At 39.5% G+C, this 24,696-nt stretch overlaps 1 protein-coding gene across 3 annotated transcripts in view; it reads left to right on the forward strand.

Annotated features, from left to right (window-relative positions):
* Positions 1-24,696, forward strand: part of LOC126194703 (A disintegrin and metalloproteinase with thrombospondin motifs 16) — a 504,959-nt gene that overhangs the window by 453,801 nt on the left and 26,462 nt on the right. For all 3 annotated transcript variants that reach the window (XM_049932938.1, XM_049932939.1, XM_049932940.1), the window contains exons 12-13: positions 9,079-9,243; positions 22,476-22,602. In XM_049932938.1, coding sequence (XP_049788895.1) covers positions 9,079-9,243; positions 22,476-22,602 — 292 coding nt within the window. The remainder of the gene's footprint in view (positions 1-9,078; positions 9,244-22,475; positions 22,603-24,696) is intronic.

Raw genomic sequence — 24,696 nt, forward strand, 5'->3', positions numbered from 1 at the left:
ATACATTCCCAGAGTGACGGACAGAATCGGCCGTATATTGCGCAAACATGGCGTAAAGACGATTTTCAAACCGACAAGGAAGATCAAAGAGTGTCTTAGATCGGCGAAGGAGAAAAGAGACCCACTTGCAATGTCGGGAATATACCGCATACCATGCACATGCGGAAAAGTTTATGTCGGAATGACTGGACGATCCATTAACACCAGGATCAAAGAGCATCAGCGACATTGCAGGTTGGGGCAGGTGGAGAAATCGGCCGTGGCAGAGCACGCACTGAATGAGACCAACCATGTAATAAAATTCGCCGACACGGAAGTTCTGGCTGTAGAGAAGCACTATCACACGCGCTTGTTCAGAGAAGCTGTAGAAATACAAAAACACGCGAACAGTTTGAACAAGAAAGAGGAAAGCCTTAAGGTCAATGGATCCTGGCTTCCCGTACTGCAGCGAATGACCGTCGCAGGTAGCAAGAGGAGAACCGCACCGGAAATGACCGCGGAGAAGCCCTCGGACGTTGGCGCGCCAGGTACATATAGCCTGCGCCCGCGAGCTCGGCTCCAGTTCACCACTAGCAATGGAGGGTGAAGCTTTGACAATGCCAGCCACTCGTGCTGGCGAAACGTCAGAAAAATCATTAGATGAACGTCGGCCGAAGAACCCGAGACAGAAGCCAATAGGCAGTTTGTCATCCTGGATAATTACCTTCATCAAAAATTTTGTTGATTATGTTAGTCAGTGGCATTACAATTTGATTTCTGATATATTTAATAACATGATTTGAAAGACCATAGTAATCATCTGCTCTAGAATTACTGAGCTTAGCTATTGATTCATTGACCATCTTCTTAGTTACCCAAATCCAGTGAAAGCTGTCTGTTTGATTACTGTTCACTGCCGGCAGCAGTTCCTATACCTTACTTACATTCTCCAGTATGCTGTTATCTGATTGAGGACTGACAAAATTTTCATTTAGAATATGAGATGGAACTGGTGTCTGGTATACTTTATCATCACAGTTAGTTTCTGTTTTAATAATTTCCCATGCAGATTTGCATTTATTCACTGAGTTCAGTATATATGTATCATTTGCTTTGCACTTAGCTGCCTTGATTTCAGACCTGTAAATTTTTTCACTTTCATACACATTTCCTTGTCAGCAATATTGTGCTTGTATCTATCATGTCAGAGTAGCACTAAGATTCTTATTCTACTTAGATATGGGATGTACCAGCTTTTTAGATTTTAGAGACAAACTCCCTTTATAGATAATAATAATAATTTTATTGTCGTTCAGCTGATTACAGCAATAGACAAAGTCAAGAGCATATATTTCTACATAAACTACTATATCGATGTAAATTGGTTTACATAAAATAGGTACACATTAGAATACAGTATTTTCATCTTCAAAGAATTCATCAATGGTGTAAAATGGATTGTTCACTAGTAGCATGTATAGTTTAGCTTTAAAGATATTTACAGGCAGTTCTTTAAAGTCAGCACTTAGTCTATTAAACATCCTTAGTCCCAGAACTAGGTAAGAGTTATGTGATTTTGATAATATGGTACATCTACAGATGTTCTGTTTCTAGTGTTATGGCTATGAATATCATTTCTCAACACAAAATTAGACACATTGTTTCTAATGTACTTTAAAACATTGTAGATGAATAAGTTTACTACTGTAAGACACTGCAATTTAATAAATAGAGGTTTACAATGTTCTGTTTTATCAGAATCCGTTATTATTCTTATTACTTTCTTCTGTAAAAGTAAAATATCATTTACGTGACAGCTACTACCCCACAGTAAAATTCCATAAGAGATGATGCTTTGGAAGAAGGCAAAATATGCTGATGCTGATCTCACATAGTCATTGGGAACATGTCTTTTTAAATTTCTAATTAGATAAATAACTCTTGAAAGCCTAGCCAATATATTTTTAATATGTGGTTCCCACGTCAATTTATTGTCAATAGTAACACCTAAAAATTTAACACTTTCTAATTCCTGGTAGTTAGGAATCTCTTTGAGGCTAAAGTAAAGTGTCTGGGTTTTGTTTTCATTTAGCAAGAAGCCATTAGCTTTGAACCATAATGAGGACTGAGCAAGGGTATTTTCGGTCAGTGTTTTCAGTGTACCTAGATCAGAGCTTTTATGTAGAAAAGTTGTCTCATCAGCATACAATATTGTATGAGAATTTATGAATAAGGGCAGGTTATTAATCATTAGTATAAACAGTAAGGGTCCAAGCACCGACCCTTGAGGCACTCCGTACCTAACATTAACCAAATTTGATTTCTCCCTACTAATGCTCACAACTTGTTGACGGTTCTCTAGAAAAGACCTGAACATATTTATACTGTTGTCATCAAAACCATAGTAAACTAGCTTATTCAGCACAGTGTCATGCTCTACACAGTCAAAGGCTCTGCTCAGGTCACAAAATGTAGCCTGGACATAGTCCCTAGCCTCGAACACATCTAGGACTAATTTTACGAGGGAGTCCATTGCATCCGTTGTGGATTTACCTTTCCTAAATCCAAACTGTTTATCACTAATTATATTTAGTTTACCCAAGTAGGCACTAACTTGCTCATACATAATCATTTCTAAAATTTTTGAAAAAACTGGGTTTATGGATATAGATCTGTAACTAGCGGGACAGTTCTTTTCCCCCTTTTTGTATATGGGCACAACTCAAGAAATTTTTAGTATATCGGGGAACTTTCTTTCAACTAGGCATTTGTTAACACAGAAGGTTAAAGGATAAATCACACAATCAATAACATCTTTCAACAAATTACATGACATATCATAGTAATCAACATTAACTGAAGGTTTGAAATTTTTCACAATTTTTAGGATATTACTTGGGCTCACTTCTGTGAAAGTGAAGGTGCTTGGGGGAAGCTTTTCAAAGCAGCTGTCCGTAATAATAAGTGCATTTTCAGGTGGTTTGTTTATTGAACTACTAATTTCTTCAATGGACTGAATGCAATATTTACTAAATTCTTCTGGGGTAATGGCAATTTCCTCTTTGTGTTTAGTGTGTGCAATGGAGTTTATTGCACTCCAGGCCTTCTTGCATTTATTGTTAGATTTATCAATGTTTACTATGTTATGCAGTTTCTTTGCTTCATTTATTGCCTTCTTATACTTGCATTTAGCTTTAGCATACAGGTCTTTATACAGTTCTGATTTACTGGTTTTGTACAGACTAGAATACAGCATAACAGTATTTTTTAGTTGCCCTAACTGTGGAGTATACCATTCCTTCGTTTTCCTTTTCTTGTAATTACTACTAATATTCACTGTACATTTTTCAGAGGGATGTTATTTTCAAATACATTTAAAAAGACGGAGAAAAACTTTGTGAATACAATATCAGCTGAACAGTGTTGAAGCCTATTAAAACATGTGTCCCAACTGAAATAAGTGAGGGCATGTCTAAACCTATCCATCCTCTCTCTGCTCACTGGTCTAGTAATCACAGTTTTAGATTCTGGTTTGTTGCAGTCTGAAGTTACATTATTAAGACTAAGATATACTGCATCATGGTCTGAGAAAGGGAAACTAATTACATCAGTGGACATACAAGTTCTCTTAATATTTGTAAATATATTGTCTAGACAGGATGAGCCTCTGGTAGGTTTGCAGTTAACATAGTACAGATTAAATTGTCGAAGCACATTTTTGAGCTCTGTCACAGTTTTTCTGTCCTGCAGGACATCAAAACTTGAATTGATATCCCCTCCAATGAAAACATTGTATTTTTTCCATTTCGGTATACATATGTACATTAAGAGTTCCTCAAGTTTCTCCAGAAAGATGTGGGGGTCACCACTAGGTGGCCTGTACACTACTACTACCATTAGCTTAAGGCTCTCAATTACTAGACCTGACATTTCAAAATGCATTTCATCACAAAGGGTATTGAGATCTATCCTGCCACAGTTTAGTGCAAGAGGTATTTTTGCATATATTGCTACCCCACCACGTAAGTGCTGTTTTCTGCAATAGCAACTAAGTAGTGTGTAATCATCCAATACTTTGTACCCAAGCTCATCCTCTTTACACCAATGTTCACTTAAACATAGAATATCTATCACGTTTTCATTTGAAAATTCGTTGACAATTAAGTTTTTATCTGCCATGCCCTGAATATTGAGGTAGCATATTTTAAACTCTACTTTAGGCATTTCTTTTTTTGCATATTCTCTTAGTTGATATGACCTACTGTTACTGCATGAAAGTTGACCTGCTTAATTTTTAATTATAATTATAACTACTGTAAGTGGTAAAAGTAACTACTAATCATATAGTTTAGGTATTGAGTGGTCCATCCATTATTTGTATCCCACTTAGAATTTTTTCATTATGGTGGTTTTGTGCCAGTTTTCCTATTTCCTAGTGTCATTAAATTTCTCTTGCCCGGCCTTCAGCCGCTTACTGTTCAGTAAATTGCTTAATTATTGTGATAATTCTACATCTACATCTACATCTATACTCCGCGAGCCACCTTACGGTGTGTGGCGGAGGGTACTTATTGTACCACTATCTGATCCCCCCTTCCCTGTTCCATTCACGAATTGTGCGTGGGAAGAACGACTGCTTGTAAGTCTCCGTATTTGCTCTAATTTCTCGGATCTTTTCGTTGTGATCATTACGCGAGATATATGTGGGCGGTAGTAATATGTTGCCCATCTCTTCCCGGAATGTGCTCTCTCGTAATTTCGATAATAAACCTCTCCGTATTGCGTAACGCCTTTCTTGAAGTGTCCGCCACTGGAGCTTGTTCAGCATCTCCGTAACGCTCTCGCGCTGACTAAATGTCCCCATGACGAATCGCGCTGCTTTTCGCTGGATCATGTCTATCTCTTCTATTAATCCAACCTGGTAAGGGTCCCATACTGATGAGCAATACTCAAGAATCGGACGAACAAGCGTTTTGTAAGCTACTTCTTTCGTCGATGAGTCACATTTTCTTAGAATTCTTCCTATGAATCTCAACCTGGCGCCTGCTTTTCCCACTATTTGTTTTATGTGATCATTCCACTTCAGATCGCTCCGGATAGTAACTCCTAAGTATTTTACGGTCGTTACCGCTTCCAATGATTTACCACCTATGGCATAATCGTACTGGAATGGATTTCTGCCCCTATGTATGCGCATTATATTACATTTATCTACGTTTAGGGAAAGCTGCCAGCTGTCGCACCATTCATTAATCCTCTGCAGGTCTTCCTGGAGTACGTACGAGTCTTCTGATGTTGCTACTTTCTTGTAGACAACCGTGTCATCTGCAAATAGCCTCACGGAGCTACCGATGTTGTCAACTAAGTCATTTATGTATATTGTAAACAATAAAGGTCCTATCACGCTTCCTTGCGGTACTCCCGAAATTACCTCTACATCTGCAGATTTTGAACCGTTAAGAATGACATGTTGTGTTCTTTCTTCTAGGAAATCCTGAATCCAATCACAAACCTGGTCCGATATTCCGTAAGCACGTATTTTTTTCACTAAACGTAAGTGCGGAACCGTATCAAATGCCTTCCTGAAGTCCAGGAATACGGCATCAATCTGCTCGCCAGTGTCTACGGCACTGTGAATTTCTTGGGCAAATAGGGCGAGCTGGGTTTCACATGATCTCTGTTTGCGGAATCCATGTTGGTTATGATGAAGGAGATTTGTATTATCTAAGAACGTCATAATACGAGAACACAAAACATGTTCCATTATTCTACAACAGATTGACGTAAGTGAAATAGGCCTATAATTATTCGCATCTGATTTATGACCCTTCTTGAAAATGGGAACGACCTGTGCTTTCTTCCAGTCGCTAGGTACTTTACGTTCTTCCAGAGATCTACGATAAATTGCTGATAGAAAGGGGGCAAGTTCTTTAGCATAATCACTGTAGAATCTTAAGGGTATCTCGTCTGGTCCGGATGCTTTTCCGCTACTAAGTGATAGCAGTTGTTTTTCAATTCCGATATCGTTTATTTCAATATTTTCCATTTTGGCGTCCGTGCGACGGCTGAAGTCAGGGACCGTGTTACGATTTTCCGCAGTGAAACAGTTTCGGAACACTGAATTCAGTATTTCTGCCTTTCTTCGGTCGTCCTCTGTTTCGGTGCCATCGTGGTCAACGAGTGACTGAATAGGGGATTTAGATCCGCTTACCGATTTCACATATGACCAAAACTTTTTAGGGTTCTTGTTTAGATTGTTTGCCAATGTTTTATGTTCAAATTCGTTGAATGCTTCTCTCATTGCTCTCTTTACGCTCTTTTTCGCTTCGTTCAGCTTTTCCTTATCAGCTATGATTCGACTACTCTTAAACCTATGGTGAAGCTTTCTTTGTTTCCGTAGTACCTTTCGTACATGATTGTTATACCACGGTGGATCTTTCCCCTCGCTTTGGACCTTAGTCGGTACGAACTTATCTAAGGCGTACTGGATGATGTTTCTGAATTTTTTCCATTTTTGTTCCACATCCTCTTCCTCAGAAATGAACGTTTGATGGTGGTCACTCAGATATTCTGCGATTTGTGCCCTATCACTCTTGTTAAGCAAATAGATTTTCCTTCCTTTCTTGGCATTTCTTATTACACTTGTAGTCATTGATGCAACCACTGACTTATGATCACTGATACCCTCTTCTACATTCACGGAGTCGAAAAGTTCCGGTCTATTTGTTGCTATGAGGTCTAAAACGTTAGCTTCACGAGTTGGTTCTCTAACTATCTGCTCGAAGTAATTCTCGGACAAGGCAGTCAGGATAATGTCACAAGAGTCTCTGTCCCTGGCTCCAGTTCTGATTGTGTGACTATCCCATTCTATACCTGGTAGATTGAAGTCTCCCCCTATTACAATAATTACTACCTTTTGCAATTTTCTCATTTTATTGTATTGTGAATTTACATTAGGATGCTATTTTGAGTTTTCATTTAAGATTCTGTTATTTTGTACTTAGAATTTTCAGATTTTCTCCTGTGATAAGCTAATGTACAATTACTCTTACTTGCTCTTACTGAGAACAGTTACTTTTGTTGTCTGTATTTCCTGGTCATGGTCACACAGAGAAGAATCCCATAATGCCAAATATAATTGCTGAGGGAACTCACTGAGCTGTATTTTGAAATTGTAAAAAGTCATTCCTTGGAAATCTTTATTTTTATCGTCTGGCTGACATAACAGATATTGTGTCAAACAGAGTAATCAAAACCTTTCCATCCTTCATAAAAGTATCGTATTGTTGAAAATTACAAGAGCGCATTGTTGGAACAGCTTGCAGTAATTCTCAAATTTTGCATAGTGGCACACATACTGGGTACTTAAAGTACAATTTTGTGACAACACAATCTGCAGAAAAGTGACCATCAGAATCTGTGCAGAAAAGTGGCCATCAGGAACTGGCACAAACACTGTTGCATATGAGAGTAGCAGGCTACACTAATTAAATGAGGTAACTTTTTTCTTGTCAGGTTTATACACATTTTCTAGACCAGTTTTATTTTGTCCATCATGCATTTATATTAATATGTAATAAAGTGCACAACATTACAATATTTTTACACTTAGGGACTATTTGAAATCACTGCAGTGGGATGAAACGTTACTGAAGTTGTCTGTATACTTTTGCAGTGACCTTTATCAAGTCCACACAACAGGTAGTTTCCTGTCCTGGGTTCTAAGTGCCCTGCCCCTTCTTTCCAGCCATCTCCCCCCCCCCCTCCCCCACTCACCCTGCCTCCACAATCTATCATCCTTTCCTCCCAAAGGAAGAAACTGACAGATCCAAAAGATAGAATAGTTTTTTACTACTTTTTTGTCCTTTTATCTCGATTCCTGTAATATCATTTTCTTTATCACATATATGTGAGAAATCTGCATTTATTGTTAAAACTGTCCACCAAGTAATTCATCTTTTCCATTTGGTGCAGTCAGTCAGATGAGGAAGTCCTTCAGTCATTTTTGAGTAACACATTCTTATTCCAGTACTTTTCAGCTGGTTTCCTTTCCTTCCATAATTTTTATCTCAGTAACTTTTTGATACTAACTATTCAACTTCATCTTGATCTGCTATCTCATCCATTATTGCTCTATATTCTTAGCAAGTTATCCTATAACAGAGGGCAATTTCTCATCACAAAGCCCAAGCAGACTCTCACTATCACACTTCACTGGAAATATTTTGTTTGATTTGCAGCCTGACGTGCCTGTTACCATTTCTGACTACTCACAGTCTTTTTAGCAGACAAAGCCAAAATAGAAATTCAAATGCTGTACACTAATCTTTATGGTAAGGAAGGGCTCTGATAGAATCTTTCTCCTACCACCATTTTTAGAACTTACATTTCACAACCTTAAATGGTTTTAAGGAAAGCTATGCATTTTGTTACTGCATTTTATGTCCCTTCCAGACTAATCACAGAATTTCATAAGATGAATACTGGCAGTCTTACATACTTCCTTCAATGCAACCAATGGTAGTTCTTCTGTCTCTTGAGTTTCTGTCCAAAATTAAATGCTGCATTTTGATTCTCAAAAAAATATCAGTTCTTTTGAAAAACTAGCTATGTGAATATATTGTCTTTCATAAGTTTCCAGTTATATCATGTGCATAGTACAAGTTCTGCTGGCTATCTGTGAGAAAGATTGGCTTGTTCAATACAGCTAATTGTGTTGAACTTGGAATATGTTATTGAATCTGTTCTGCTAGTCTTTTTGTAAATAAGATTGAATTTTGCTTTCTTTCATCTACCCAAAACTATTCTCTGTTCAAGAGGCATGTACTACACTGTGTTAAATGTGGAGTTCATTAAAAAATAGAAAATGAGAAAGTTTAAGATTTAACATTTCGTAGCTGATGAGGCCATTAAAGACAGGGTATAAGCAAGAACATGAAAAAAGAGGCCTTTATAACTATATATAACTCATATCTACTGTATATCTTTCTTCATAATTATTAAAATATAAAAAGCAAAATAAGAAATGAAAATAATGCTTCAGACAGTTTTTTGGAGTGCGTATGTAGATAAGTTTCTTTCATATTACGTCATTTGCAGGTTGGGAGCAGTTCACGATGGTTCACCCCCTCCAAGCTACCTTGGTGGCCCTGGAGCAGAGAAGTGCCGATGGGAGGATGGCTACATCATGAGTGACTTGAGACACACTGAAAAAGGATTCCGGTGGTCATCGTGCAGCGTTGCATCTTTTCACCATTTTCTGAAGTGAGTTATTTAGGAACTAGAAACAGCTGAGTCACTCTGTGAATAAAAACTGGAAATCTTTAAAAAAAGTATTTCTGAATACAGCTGCACAAAGCATTTATTTCACTTTACACAGACCACTATCACCTATCTTTATACTGGCAAAGCATTGAATAGATTAAAAGATAATCAGCAGGCTTACTTTAAAGTTATTTGTTCAGTGCCTTGTAATACATTGCACCAACCAAAATGGAGCCCCACTGTGAATGCTGTTCTCAAACACAGGATGAGTTGGTTGACGTTAGTAAGCAGCTGGAAATGGCCCTGACTACAGTTGACAGCTGCTGCAATTTGGTGTGTTGGAAGAGCTTCAGAGAGTCGTGTACCTGTGATACTTGTACCAGAAGTAACTCAAGTACATTCCTCTCCAGTGGATCCTGTCTCCTCTGCAGAAAGTACAGAATCTGCCCTTACCTGTCCACTTGATTGCGAGTGGCGCATCAGTGGTAGATCTAAGCATCCTGTACAGGATGGACGGGGACCAGGGAGGACTCATGGTGTTGTACTGACCCCCATAACCAACAAGTTTGAGGTGCTGTATTTCACTGAAACTCAAACTGAGCCAGTGAGACTCACTTCACCTGTCTTGGGTAAACCTATTTTGACGGGTGTCTGGAGGAGGCAAATCCAAAAAGGTAGGGGTCTATTAACTGACAGCAGTTCAAATGCATGGTGAATGTTGGTACCTATTAGGAAAATGCCAGCAAGGGGCAGAAAAGGATACCAGATGCATTCACTGTGTATGCCTGGGGGCCTCCTTCAACATGTTGAACGGGCTATTCCAGCAGCCATTGAGGGAACAGGGCGCAACCAACTGCAGTTTATGGTGCACATTGGAACACATTATGCCTGTTGTCTTGGCCCTGAATTCATTCTTGGGTCATTACAGTGAGTGGCAGAGAAGGCTGAGAAGACCAGCTTTGCGTGTGGAGTTTCATCGAAGCTCACAATTTGCAGCATCGTCCCCAGAACTGATCATGGGCCTTTGTTTCTAAGTTGAGAGGAAGGACTGAACCAGAGAATTCAAAAGTTCTGTGACAAGCCAGGCTGCCACTTCCTGGACTTGTGCCATAGTGTTAGAACTGTAGGGTTACCCTAAATAGGTCAGCTGTGCACTAGAAATCAAAGGCTGCTACTCAGGTAGCTGACTGCGTGGGGGCTGCACACAAAGGTTTTATAGATTAGATCCAGATAACAATGGCTGTAGGAAACCCAGAAGTATAAGATAATATTGAAACAAATGCCTCCCACAGGAGAGATTATTAAAATCCTAATGGTAAACTGCCGCAGCATTTGTAACAAAGTACCAGTGCTTGAAGCACTCATGAAAAACAGTGAAGCTCATATAATACTAAGTACAGAAAGCTAGTTGAAAACTGAAATTTATAGCAGTGAGATTTTTGAGGAAAATTTAAGTGTGTATCGAAAGGATAGGCAAATGGAAATTGAGGCAGTGTATATTTCACAGTGCACAAAAAACTCAAACACACCGAGATAGAAATTGAAGCTGCATGTGAGATTGTTTGGGCAAGACTCAGTATCAGGGATGGGCTGAAAATGATAATTGGATTCGTCCATCACCCACCACACTCTTCTCCTGATGGAACCGAAAACTTCAGAGAAAACCTCAGTTCACTTTTACGAAGTTCACCAGTCATACTGTAATCATTGGTGGAGACATTATTCATCCAACAATTAAGTGGAAAAATTACAATTTGTTAGTGGTGGACATGTTAAGACATCTTGTGAAACTTTACTAAACGCCATCTCTGAAAACTACCTAGAAGAGATAGTTAGGAACCCTACTCATTATGGAAATATATTAGAACTAATGGCAACAAATAGGCCTGACTTCTTTCAGGATGCCCATATCGAAACTGGTATCAGTGGCCACGATGCAGTTGTGGCAACAATGATTACCAAAGTACAAAGAACAACTAAAACAAGCAAAAAAATATACATGTTCAGTAATCTAGATAAAAAAATCACTAATGTCTTATCTCAATGAGGAACTTGAAACTTTCAGCACAGGTTAGGGGTATGTAGAAGAACTCTGGTTCAAGTTTAAAAGAATAGTTGCCCATGCACTGGGTAGACTTGTTCCCAGGAGAACAGTTCATAATGGGAGGGAATCTCCATGGTATACAGTCACTGTAAAGAATCTTCTAAAGAAACAGTGATTGCTACACAATAGGTGTAAAACCGAGTGTAGGGGTATAGCTAGAGATATGCTGAATGAAAAGCATTTGACTGTCAAGAGAGCAATGCGTGATGCCTTCAGTGACTACCATAGCAGAATATTGTCAAATGATCTTTCACAAAGTCCAAAGAAATTCTGGTCATATGTAAAGGCCCCTACTGGCACCAAAGTAAGTGTCCAGTGCCTAGTGAATGAGATAGGAACTGAAATTGAGGGTAGCAAGCAAAATCTGAAATGTTTAACTCCATTTTCAAATGTTCCTTTACAATGGAAAACACAGGACAGTTGCCCCAATTTAATCCTCAGACCACTGAAAAGATGAATGAAATACATATTAGTGTCAGTGGTGTTGAGAAACAGCTGAAATCGTCAAAATTGAACAAATTCTCCAGGCCCTGATGGAATCCCTTTCAGATTCTATCCTGAATTTGCATCTTTTCTAACTATAAATTATTGAAGATCCCTCAAACAAAAAACCGTGTCCAGTTCTTGGAAAAAAAAGAACAGATCACACCAGTCTACAAGAAGGGTAGTAGGAGTGATCCACAAAACTACCTTCCCATCCTTGACATAAATTTGTTGTAGAATCTAAGAACATATTCTGAGCTCAAACATAATGCAGTATCCTGAAAAGAATGACCTCCTCAATGCAAATCAGCATGGATTCCAAAAACAGCAATCATGTGCAACCGAACTTGCACTTTCTCACATGATATAGTGAAAGCTTTGGATCAAAGCAGTCATGGGGATGCAGTGTTTCTCGATTTCCAAAAAGCATTTGACTCAGTACTGAACCTATGCTTACTGTCAAAAGTACGATCATATGGAGTATCAAGTGAAACTTGTGACGGGATTGAGGATTTTTGGTAGGTAGGACACAGCATGTTACCTTGGATGGAGAGTCATTATCAGATGTAGAAGTAACTTTGGGTGTGCCCCAGGGAAGTGCGTTGGGATCCTTGCCATTCATGTTGTATATTAATGACCTTGCAGACAATATTAACAGTAAAATCAGGCTTTTTACACATGATGAAGTTATCTATAATGAAGTACTATTTGAGAGAAGCTGCATAAATATTAAGTGAGATCTTAATAAGATTTCAACATTGTGCAGAGATTGGCAACATGCTGTAAATATTCAGAAGTGTAAAATTGTGCACTTCACAAAATGAAAAAAATATAGCATACGGTGACTGTAACATCAGTGAGTCACTGTTGGAATCAGCCAACTTATATAAATATGTGGGTGTAACACTTTGTAGGGATATGAAATGGAATGATCAGATAGGTTCAGTCGTGGGTAAAGCAGGTGGTAGTCTTCAGTTTATTGTTAGAACACTAGTGAAATGCCATCAGTCTAGAGACTGCTTACAAATCACTCATGTGACCCATCCTAGAATACTGCTCAAGTGTGTCGGACCAGTACCGGATTAGACTAACAGGGTATATTGAATGTATACAGAGAGGGGCAGCATGAATGGTCACAGGTTTGTTTAATCCATGGGAAAGTGTCACAGAGATACTGGAGAAAGATGTAAACTATCCCAAGAAAGTCTGCTAACAAAGTTTCAATAAATAGCTTTAAATGATTACTCTAGGGATATACTACAACCCCTTATGTACGAGGGCAGTTCAATAAGTAATGCAACACATTTTTTTTCTCGGCCAATTTTGGTTGAAAAAACCGGAAATTTCTTGTGGAATATTTTCAAACATTCCCGCTTCGTCTCGTATAGTTTCATTGACTTCCGACAGGTGGCAGCGCTGTATGTAGCTGTTAAAATGGCGTCTGTAACGGATGTGCGTTGCAAACAACGGTCAGTGATCGAGTTTCTTTCGGCGGAAAACCAGGGCATCTCAGATATTCATAGGCACTTGCAGAATGTCTATGGTGATCTGGCAGTGGACAAAAGCACGGTGAGTCGTTGGGCAAAGCGTGTGTCATCATCGCCGCAAGGTCAAGCAAGACTGTCTGATCTCCCGCGTGCGGGCCGGCCGTGCACAGCTGTGACTCCTGCAATGGTGGAGCGTGCGAACACACTCGTTCGAGATGATCGACGGATCACCATCAAACAACTCAGTGCTCAACTTGACATCTCTGTTGGTAGTGCTGTCACAATTGTTCATCAGTTGGGATATTCAAAGGTTTGTTCCCACTGAGTCCCTCGTTGTCTAACCGAACACCATAAAGAGCAAAGGAGAACCATCTGTGCAGAATTGCTTGCTCGTCATGTGGCTGAGGGTGACAATTTCTTGTCAAAGATTGTTACAGGTGATGAAACATGGGTTCATCACTTCGAACCTGAAACAAAACGGCAATCAATGGAGTGGCGCCACACCCACTCCCCTACCAAGAAAAAGTTTAAAGCCATACCCTCAGCCGGTAAAGTCATGGTTACAGTCTTCTGGGATGCTGAAGGGGTTATTCTGTTCGATGTCCTTCCCCATGGTCAAACGATCAACTCTCAAGTGTATTGTGCTACTCTTCAGAAATTGAAGAAACGACTTCAGCGTGTTCGTAGGCACAAAAATCAGAACGAACTTCTCATTCTTCATGACAACGCAAGACCTCACACAAGTCTTCGCACCCGAGAGGAGCTCACAAAACTTCAGTGGACTGTTCTTCCTCATGCACCCTACAGCCCCGATCTCGCACTGTCGGATTTCCATATGTTTGGCCCAATGAAGGACGCAATCCGTGGGACGCACTACGCGGATGATGAAGAAGTTATTGATGCAGTACGACGTTGGCTCCGACATCGACCAGTGGAATGGTACCGTGCAGGCATACAGGCCCTCATTTCAAGGTGGCGTAAGGCCGTAGCATTGAATGGAGATTACGTTGAAAAATAGTGTTGTGTAGCTAAAAGATTGGGGAATAACCTGGTGTATTTCAATGCTGAATAAAACAGCCCCTGTTTCAGAAAAAAAATGTGTTGCATTACTTATTGAACTGCCCTCGTATCACTCACTCAGGGACCATGAGGATAAGCACAGAGGCATTCAAACAATCATCTTCCCCTGCTCCATATGTGAATGGAACGTACCCTCTGCCATGCACCTCATGGTGTTTTGTAGACTATAGATGTAGTTGAAGTCAAGAAATGTTTAATGAAAGCATTAGAGCTATACAGAATTTGCATCCACAGGTGCAAATTTTCTGATAAATTATAGGAGTGGCTAATAAATTATTCTTTCAGTTGATTTTTTAATACTCAGAATTTTCAGTTTCCTGCCTGAAGTCTACTGGCAACCTGCTACAGATATTTTCACCAGGATGGAAAATTCCATTCTGAGGAGGGATGTGTAGGCTGTAGGCCACTGAAGAGTCTTTTGCAAGATGTCGAGTCATCAACTTTATACAGTATTCTTACTGCCCACTTCTGTAGCATAACTGCTTATCTGACCTTGGCTGCATTGCCTCAGAAGACAATATTGAATGAAAGTATGCTAACAATTCCATCTTCAGGCCAAAACAATGAGAAATATTTGTAAGTGCAAAACAGGCAGAACTGAGCTTTTTGCTTAATTTACCTGATGGTGCCAACACAGTTTGTTATCCACCTGGATGCCCAGGAATGTCACACCCAAAGGCTCAACCAATGTGTCACTACTGATCTCTACTTTCAGTACCTGTATAATAGTGTTGCTTGTAATAAATTCAATGGTATATGAGGGGGAGTCAAGTGGAAACTTGTAAAGTGTAATTAAAAATCAATATATCACACCTTTGCTCTGTAAGTTGGCAGTACTGTCATCAGTTATGTAACGAATGCCCTGCAGGTGGCAGCATGCTACAGACAGGCAGCAGCATGCTACTGACAAGTGGAACACAGCCATAATATCAGTTCGAAATGGTTGTCCCACTTGCAACATGCACCAAGGAAGAACAGCATTCTGTCATACATTTTCTGAGTACGGGAGGTACAAAATCCCTTGAAAGCCATTAGAGAATGAAGGTCCAGTATGGTGGTGCATGTATGTCACTGCAACAAGTGTATGAGTGGAGCAGAAAGTTCAGAAATGGTGTGACTTCTGTGACAAGCCACTCAGCGCCTGGGTCAGGCACACCGCATTGTGACACCAGAGTCTAATGCAGCAGTTGAAGCTGTTGTGATGGAAATCTGCCATGTGATGGTGGATGAAATACCCACGAATCTGAACATTGGTCATGGCTCAGCACATCACATCATTCATGAAATACATAAGATAAGTGCCACAAACAAAATTATGAAAAGGACAGTAGGTACTTAACATACAGCAGAGTTGCAGATAGGCACAATGGAAAGACTGTCTATATTGTCTGCTATATTGTGAGTAGCAGTTGTCCTTTTCAAATATTGTCTTAATTATTGGATAGAGGTGAAATTGGTTTTGTGGAATAACTGTGACTTATGAATAGCTTAAAACATATACAGAGTTTGAAATGTACTGCTGATCATAGATGTCTCTCTGTGATGTGAACTTAGGATTTTTTGGCAGGATATGTGTTTATATTCTGGTGATTTGTTCTCAACTACTGGCAACAGTCTTTTTTAAATTCTGGGCCATACAAATTTCTCTGTCATTAGCTTAACAGTGACTTTTGCATTGGAATGGGCGAGGTTACAAATACTGTCAAACATTGCTTTATGCAAAACTTTAGGCAAAAATGGTCTGGGTTAGGGTCAAGACACATAGCACCAAATAAGGTCTTTGGTACCTGTTAACTGTACTTGTTCAAGCAGGAGGTCAGTTGAATTGCTTTATGAATACTCCTGTAGCTGTTTACTTGTGGTTTGTCTTGCAGTAACCCAGTTGTGATATCTTGTACAAGAAATGGCACCAGTCCTAGAAAAAAAACCGACCATTACATTTTCTGCCCCCATTATGTTATCTTAAGCCTGTCATAAATAGACAAGTGAACTAGAGTTGATGAAATTGTTGGGAAGAGGAAACCTCCTTGAGTTACCTGAAAACAAACATAATTGGTTTGTTGTCCTAATAGGGTACAAATGGTCTGGCTTCTACATAAGAGTAGAAGTGACCCACAGTTTCATATATGGCCAGCAGCTCTTCACCATATGCACTCCCATTGGTTTGTGCCTCAGTAGTTTGCGGGAGAAAAAATATTAAGGTTTCCAACATACTGATTGAGAGCTGCACCGATCACATGCTGCATAGCATCTACCACCATCGTTAACAGCACATTACAGACTGGGCGAGACAAGAGAACTGCTTTTTGTATGCTGGCTTTTACCTTTTCAATGGTGTGTTGCATCACTGGAGCCCATGGCAAGGGGTGCTCATCCATGAAATTGTTGCCTGTTAGTGCTGCTGTCAGCAGTGCATGTATTTCTGCTGCTCCCGGCAGTGTTGGCAATTGAAAACAACAATTCATAGGAATATTCTTAGCTGCTGAAAATCCATTGGGTACAAGGTGTTTTTAAGGACCCCTATTTTCTTTTTGAGTGGACAAATACAGACCATAGAAACTGTATGGCTGAGGAATGTGCATAACACATTTTGTTTTATTTACTATCAAACTGTATTTTCCGATTCAGTCAAACATTGGAATGAGGTGTTTCTCATGTAATGCTACTATCTGGGGAAGCACTAAAATATCGTGTAGATAAGCAAATAGAACGCAATACCACAGCACTTCATCTACAAAGCTCTGCCACGACTGAAAGGCATATTTTAGACTGAATGCCTAATACATTCATGAAATATGTTATATTGGTGTCTGTGTAGCAGTTGGAGATGGTGGATGCATTCAAAGCAGGGTAATCCCTATAAGACCTCCAGGTAACATCTTTCCTCTTTTGTGTCAAATATTTTAACAAATTTTGAAACAGTTTTATAGACCAAAAGATATTGGTACCAGTGTTCTGAAAAGAATTGAAAAACCTGGCATACAAATACAAGATGATTAAAATTCCTCTGGATGTTGTTCCATGTGATTGTATAAAGTATGAAATACATTAAAGTTTAAACTATAAAACTGACATTTTGGTCATATTGCAATGGCCTCCCTCAGGGCAAAGCCTCAAAAATTTTAAATGTATGGTAGGCAATAAAACCATGACTGTTAAACGATTCTAGCCCTGGTACTTTTTCTACTTTAGGACCACATACTATCAGTAACCTAGCCATTACCGTGCTGTGTGGCATCATTGTTCGTAAACGTAAAATTCATAACACATTCACAGAACACTGAAGGGCCATGCAGAATCACTTGTGAGGTGTACAACAAAGACATTGGTAGATCATATTACATGTCCACCATGCTGTTGGTCATCAGGACCAGGAATCATCGAAAAATAAATCAATCCGAATCTGTGTCAGTATGGGTCAAAGGTGATGATTTTACCGGTGGTGGTAAGGCTCCCCAGTTTATCGCCAACTGTCAGTGTCAATATGTCATATTTCTGGAACTTGATTGGACCTGGAATATAACAGGTTAGTCATAATGAGAGCATAGGAAAGAAGCTATTTGTGAACTATCAGGCTTGTTGATGGTCAGTGTCTGTCTGCAAATTAGCACTTGGCTTCTGGTGAACATGTTTCCTCCATGGAGTGTGTGGAAATACAGTGACTGTTGTTTTACACAATGACACTGTACAACAGCTAGAAGAATTTTAATCATCTTGACACTGGCTGCAGAAGCATAAGTAATTAATAGTACATTTTTCCTGCAGTAGGTGATTATTTCAGTGAAAGTCTTTTACATTGTCAAGAGGATGCTACTAGTTTTACTACATAGGATTTTTATGAAGCAAAGAAAGGAGTTGGTTTTAAAAGTGGATAAAATGCAATAGATCATCTGCAAGTGAAGAACTAAGCTACAAAATGAGGCTATGGTGAACATCGACCACTAGAACACTATAATTCATCATTGATGTTATTATCTTTCACTCTGCTCTCTCTGTCTTTGTGTCTGTATGCCATTACGAGATGTTCAGTTGTATTGTGCTTCTACATTTCATTAGAGGTTTTGATAACAAACCACTTGTTGGTGATTTCCATCCTCTACCATATCATCATGAACCATGGACCTTGCCGTTGGTGGGGATGCTTGCGTCCCTCAGCGATAAAGATGGCCGTACCATAGGTGCAACCACAACGGAGGGGTATCTGTTGAGAGGCCAGACAAACATGTGGTTCCTGAAGAGGGGCAGCAGCCTTTTCAGTAGTTGCAGGGGCAACAGTCTGGATGATTGACTGATCTGGCCTTGTAACATTAACCAAAACGGCCTTGCTGTGCTGGTACGGCAAACGGCTGAAAGCAAGGGGAAACTACAGCCGTAATTTTTGCCGAGGACATGCAGCTTTACTGTATGATTAAATGATGATGGCGTCCTCTTGGGTAAAATATTCCGGAGGTAAAATAGTCCCCCATTCGGATCTCCGGGCGGGGACTACTCAAGAGGACATCGTTATCAGGAGAAAGAAAACTGGCATTCTACGGATCAGAGCATGGAATGTCAGATCCCTTAATCAGGCAGGTAGGTTAGAAAATTTAAAAAGGGAAATGGATAGGTTAAAGTTAGATATAGTGGGAATTAGTGAAGTTCAGTGGCAGGAGGAACAAGACTTTTGGTCAGGTGATTACAGGGTTATAAATACAAAATCAAATAGGGGTAATGCAGGAGTAGGTTTAATAATGAATAAAAAAAATAGGAGTGCAGGTTAGCTACTACAAACAGCATAGTGAACGCTTTATTGTGGCCAAGATAGACACAAAACCCATGCCTACTACAGTAGTACAAGTTTATATGCCAACTAGCTCTGCAGATGATGAAGAAATTGATGAAATGTATGACGAGATAAAAGAAATTATTCAGGTAGTGAAGGGAAACGAAAATTTAATAGTCATGGGTGACTGGAATTCGTCAGTAGGAAAAGGGAGAGAAGGAAAAATAGTAGGTGAATATGGATTGGGTGGAAGAAATGAAAGAGGAAGTCGCCTTGTAGAATTTTGCACAGAGCATAACTTAATCATAGCTAACACTTGGTTCAAGAATCATAAAAGAAGGTTGTATACCTGGAAGAATCCTGGAGATACTAAATTGTAAGACATTTCCAGGGGCAGATGTGGATTCTGACCACAATCTATTGGTTATGAACTGCAGATTGAAACTGTAGAAACTGCAAAATGGTGGGAATTTAAGGAGATGGGACCTGGATAAGCTGAAAGAACCAGAAGTTGTAGAGAGTTTCAGGGAGAGCATAAGGGAACAATTGACAGGAATAGGGGAAAGAAATACAGTAGAAGAAGAATGGGTAGCTCTGAGGGATGAAGTAGTGAAGGCAGCAGAGGATCAAGTAGGTAAAAAGACGAGGGCTAATAGAAATCCTTGGGTAACAGAAGAAATATTGAATTTAATTGATGAAAGGAGAAAATATAAAAATGCAGTAAATGAAGCAGGCAAAAAGGAATACAAACGTCTGAAAAATGAGATTGACAGGAAGTGCAAAATGGCTAAGCAGGGATGGCTAGAGGACAAATGTAAGGATGTAGAGGCTTGTCTCACTAGGGGTAAGATAGATACTGCCTACAGGAAAATTAAAGAGACCTTTGGAGAGAAGAGAACCACTTGTATGAATATCAAGAGCTCAGATGGCAACCCAGTTCTAAGCAAAGAAGGGAAGGCAGAAAGGTGGAAGGAGTATATAGAGGGTTTATACAAGGGCGATGTACTTGAGGACAATATTATGGAAATGGAAGAGGATGTAGATGAAGATGAAATGGGAGATAAGATACTGCGTGAAGAGTTTGACAGAGCACTGAAAGACCTGAGTCGAAACAAGGCCCCGGGAGTAGACAACATTCCATTGGAACTACTGATGGCCTTGGGAGAGCCAGTCATGACAAAACTCTACCATCTGGTGAGCAAGGTGTATGAGACAGGCGAAATACCCACAGACTTCAAGAAGAATATAATAATTCCAATCCCAAAGAAAGCAGGTGTTGACAGATGTGAAAATTACTGAACTATCAGTTTAATAAGTCACAGCTGCAAAATACTAACGCGAATTCGTTACAGACGAATGGAAAAACTGGTAGAAGCGGACCTCGGGGAAGATCAGTTTGGATTCCGTAGAAATGTTGGAACACGTGAGGCAATACTAACCTTACGACTTATCTTAGAAGAAAGATTAAGAAAAGGCAAACCTACGTTTCTAGCATTTGTAGACCTAGAGAAAGCTTTTGACAACGTTAACTGGAATACTCTCTTTCAAATTCTTAATACAGGGAGCGAAAGGCTATTTACAATTTGTACAGAAACCAGATGGCAGTTATAAGAGTCGAGGGGCATGAAAGGAAAGCAGTGGTTGGGAAAGGAGTGAGACAGGGTTGTAGCCTCTCCCCGATGTTATTCAATCTGTATATTGAGCAAGCAGTAAAGGAAACAAAAGAAAAATTCGGAGTAGGTATTAAAATTCATGGAGAAGAAGTAAAAACTTTGAGGTTCGCCGATGACATTGTAATTCTGTCACAGACAGCAAAGGACTTGGAAGAGCAGTTGAACGGAATGGAAAGTGTCTTGAAAGGAGGATATAAGATGAACATCAACAAAAGCAAAACGAGGATAACAGAATGTAGTCAAATTAAATCGGGTGATGCTGAGCGGATTAGATTAGGAAATGAGACACTTAAAGTAGTAAAGGAATTTTGCTATTTAGGGAGTAAAATAACTGATGATGGTCGAAGTAGAGAGGATATAAAATGTAGACTGGCAATGGCAAGGAAATCGTTTCTGAAGAAGAGAAATTTGTTAACATCGAGTATAGATTTAAGTGTGAGGAAGTCGTTTCTGAAAGTATCTGTATGGAGTGTAGCCATGTATGGAAGTGAAACATGGACGATAACCAGTTTGGACAAGAAGAGAATAGAAGCTTTCGAAATGTGGTGCTACAGAAGAATGCTGAAGATAAAGTGGGTAGATCACGTAACTAATGAGGAGGTATTGAATAGGATTGGGGAGAAGAGAAGTTTGTGGCACAACTTGACTAGAAGAAGGGATCGGTTGGTAGGACATGTTTTGAGGCATCAAGGGATCACAAATTTAGCATTGGAGGGCAGCGTGGAGGGTAAAAATCATAGAGGGAGACCAAGAGATGAATACACTAAGCAGATTCAGAAGGATGTAGGTTGCAGTAGGTACTGGGAGATGAAGAAGCTTGCACAGGATAGAGTAGCATGGAGAGCTGCATCAAACCAGTCTCAGGACTGAAGACCACAACAACAACAACAACAACAACCATATCATCATTAGGACTGGGATTACCCCAAGGCAATGTTTGTGAATCATGACTCTGCCTTCGATTCGCAGGATGTGAAAGAGCTCTTGACTCACATTCAGCTAAAACTGTCCTGACAGCCACTTATAAACAAAGCATTGCTTCAACGCATGTTAGTATACTAAGGAATATATTTGTATCAGAGCTATATCTTCTGTTACCCACCATTATACTGGGAAATTCAGATTTGAAAGGAGATTCCATACTATCAGAAGTATTCTCAGTAGCCCTAGAAGAAGATTTCAAATCCCTAAATTGGTAAAGAGAAATAATATATGTTAACAGAACAAACCTGAGTCACCCTGTTCTTGCTGCTAACATTGTAGACTCTATTGTTAGCCACTATTGCAAATGAAGTTCAACAACAAATGGAAGAACCTTAATAAAGTAAGTCTGAAAGTAGGTCCAAAAGCAGTTACAATAAAACCTAAATAATGTATAATCAAAACATGGAAAAGGCAGTAGTACAAATTGTTTTCCTATGAAGCCACATGTATTACTTTTAGGTCCTACAACTGTCCAAGGATCTAAATCATAATATAATCCGTGCAGAGTCTTTTCAGTATTGTATCATTCTATGTTATTAAATAAATTAAATGCAGAGCCTATAAAACAGAACACATCAATAATTTGCTTATGTTCATAACTGTAGAGCTCAGAGTTGCCATATAAGCAATTTCAATTTTGTTATTTATTTTATGTTCAGTGGAGATACTGCAACATGCCTCTACAACTCTCCTCACGAAGATGAGTCTTTGCCTCGAGTGTTGCCTGGAAAGTTATTAACACTTGATGCACAGTGCCGAAAGGACAGAGGAACTAGTGCTTGTTTTGTAAGTTGTTTAAATATAAATAGACCAAATATTTATTATATCAAATAAATATAAGCTAGCATTAATTTTTGCCATTATTAAACATAGTTATTCCATTTATTCATTTATATGCATACAAAAGATGTTGTGTGAATCGCACGATGGAAGCGACCCTTCAGAGATGTAGACTGAGTCAAGTTATACATTTACTGACAGAAGCAGCCACTGTAGGCTACTGTAAAAATTTACTAACAATAAATTATGACTGGTGCTAATATACTCTTACTGATAATTATGGAATGACTTCCAAATTAAATGTGATATATATATAGATGCCTATAAACTGAGAAACTCAAGATCTGTTTAGTGTAAATATTAAGTTATGTAGAATTTACATCCACAAGTTAAAATATTCTGATAAATTATAGAAGAAGAGGCTAGTGAGGCACTCGTTTAGTTTTGAATATCTAGGGATTTTTAGTTTTCTGCTTGAAATCTGCTGGTAATCTGTTATAGGTTTTTGCACAAGAATATAAAATTTCCTTCTGAACTCTAGACAGGGATACATAAACTATATGAAAGTTGTTTTTGCTTCTGTTGTCACGGCCATGAAATGCACAGCTCATTCTAAATATGCTCATGTTATTGACCACTAATTCCAGTGGGGGATATATGTATTGCCACAAAAATGAAATAATACATAAGTCCCAGAAGATGTTTTTGCAAGAAGTTCAATTCTCAACTTACTGAATATCCTTCATGCACATTCTTCTAGAATGAATATTTTTTTTTATCTTGGCTGCATTACTTTAAAGTTTTGTGCCACAAGGCCGTACTGAGTTAAAGTATGCAAATAATGATAGCAATCCCACCTGCAATTCAACACAATGAGGGAGATTTCTAATCGCAAAGCAGGCAGAACTGAGGTTTTTGGTTAACTTACATGTGGTCTGGGGTCACTTTAGTTTGGTGTCCATGTGGATGCTTAGGAGCTTCATAGGTGGAACTTCATCCAGAGTGTGTGCTTCAATCTCTACGTGTGGTACCTGTAAAAAATTTTGATTTTTCGAAACTGCATATTTAAACAATGGAAACTTCAGGTAGAAATATCACCAATGTAGGAAAAAATAGACTGCTACTTACCATAAAGATAAAACACTAATTTGCAGACATGCACAATTAAGATACTTACACATAAGTTTTTTGCCACAGTCTTCATCGGGAATAGAGAAACACACACCATTCATTCACACAAGAAGCACACCCCATACACACATGTATGCCAACCCTGGCTGCTCAGAGCAGAATGCAACTATCACATGGGATGGAAGCAGCTATTTGGAAGGGGTGGGGAAAGGGGAGGGATAGCAGTGTATGGGTGGGGAAAGAGAGGAGTGCTATCTGGTAGAGTGTGCAGGGACTAGAATGCCAACAGGCGCAGCGTCAGGAGGTTGTGGGGCAGGAAGGTGTAGAAAATGGATCAAAAAAAGAGAGGAGTGGGGAAAGATGGGCAGGTGTGTTGGCATAGTGCGGCAAACAAAGAGGATGGGAGATGAGAATGGGGAAGAGGTTATAGGACAGAGGGGGTGAAGCTGTTGGATGGAGGATGTGGGAACAGTATGTGTTGTAAGGATACTCTCATCTGCACATTTCAGAAAAGCTGGTGACAGAGGGGAGGATCCAGATGGCTTGGGTAGTGAAGCAACCATTGAAATCAAGCTTGTTATGTTCAGATGCATGTTGCACCACAAGGTGGTCTACTTTGCTCTTAGCCACAGTTTGATGGTGGCCATCCATCCTGGTGGACAATTTGTTGGTAGTCTTAAAGTTGTGCAATGATTGCAACAGAACTGGTAAATGACATGGCCACTTTCTCAGATGGCCCAGCCCTGATGGGGTAGCATAAGCCTGTGACAGGATTGGAGTAGGAAGTCTTGGGTGGGTGGATTGGGCAAGTCTTGTACCTGGGTCTTCCACCATGTGCTTGATTTCAATGGCTGCTTCACTACCTAAGCCATCTGGATTCTCACCTCCACCACCAGCGTTTCTGAAATGCACAGGTGGGAGTCATTGTTGCAACATGTTCTCCACTCCTGTAATTATCCTGGCCTCAAC

The sequence above is a fragment of the Schistocerca nitens genome, chromosome 7 (genome assembly GCF_023898315.1).
Source record: "Schistocerca nitens isolate TAMUIC-IGC-003100 chromosome 7, iqSchNite1.1, whole genome shotgun sequence".
NCBI classification, from domain to species: domain Eukaryota; kingdom Metazoa; phylum Arthropoda; class Insecta; order Orthoptera; family Acrididae; genus Schistocerca; species Schistocerca nitens.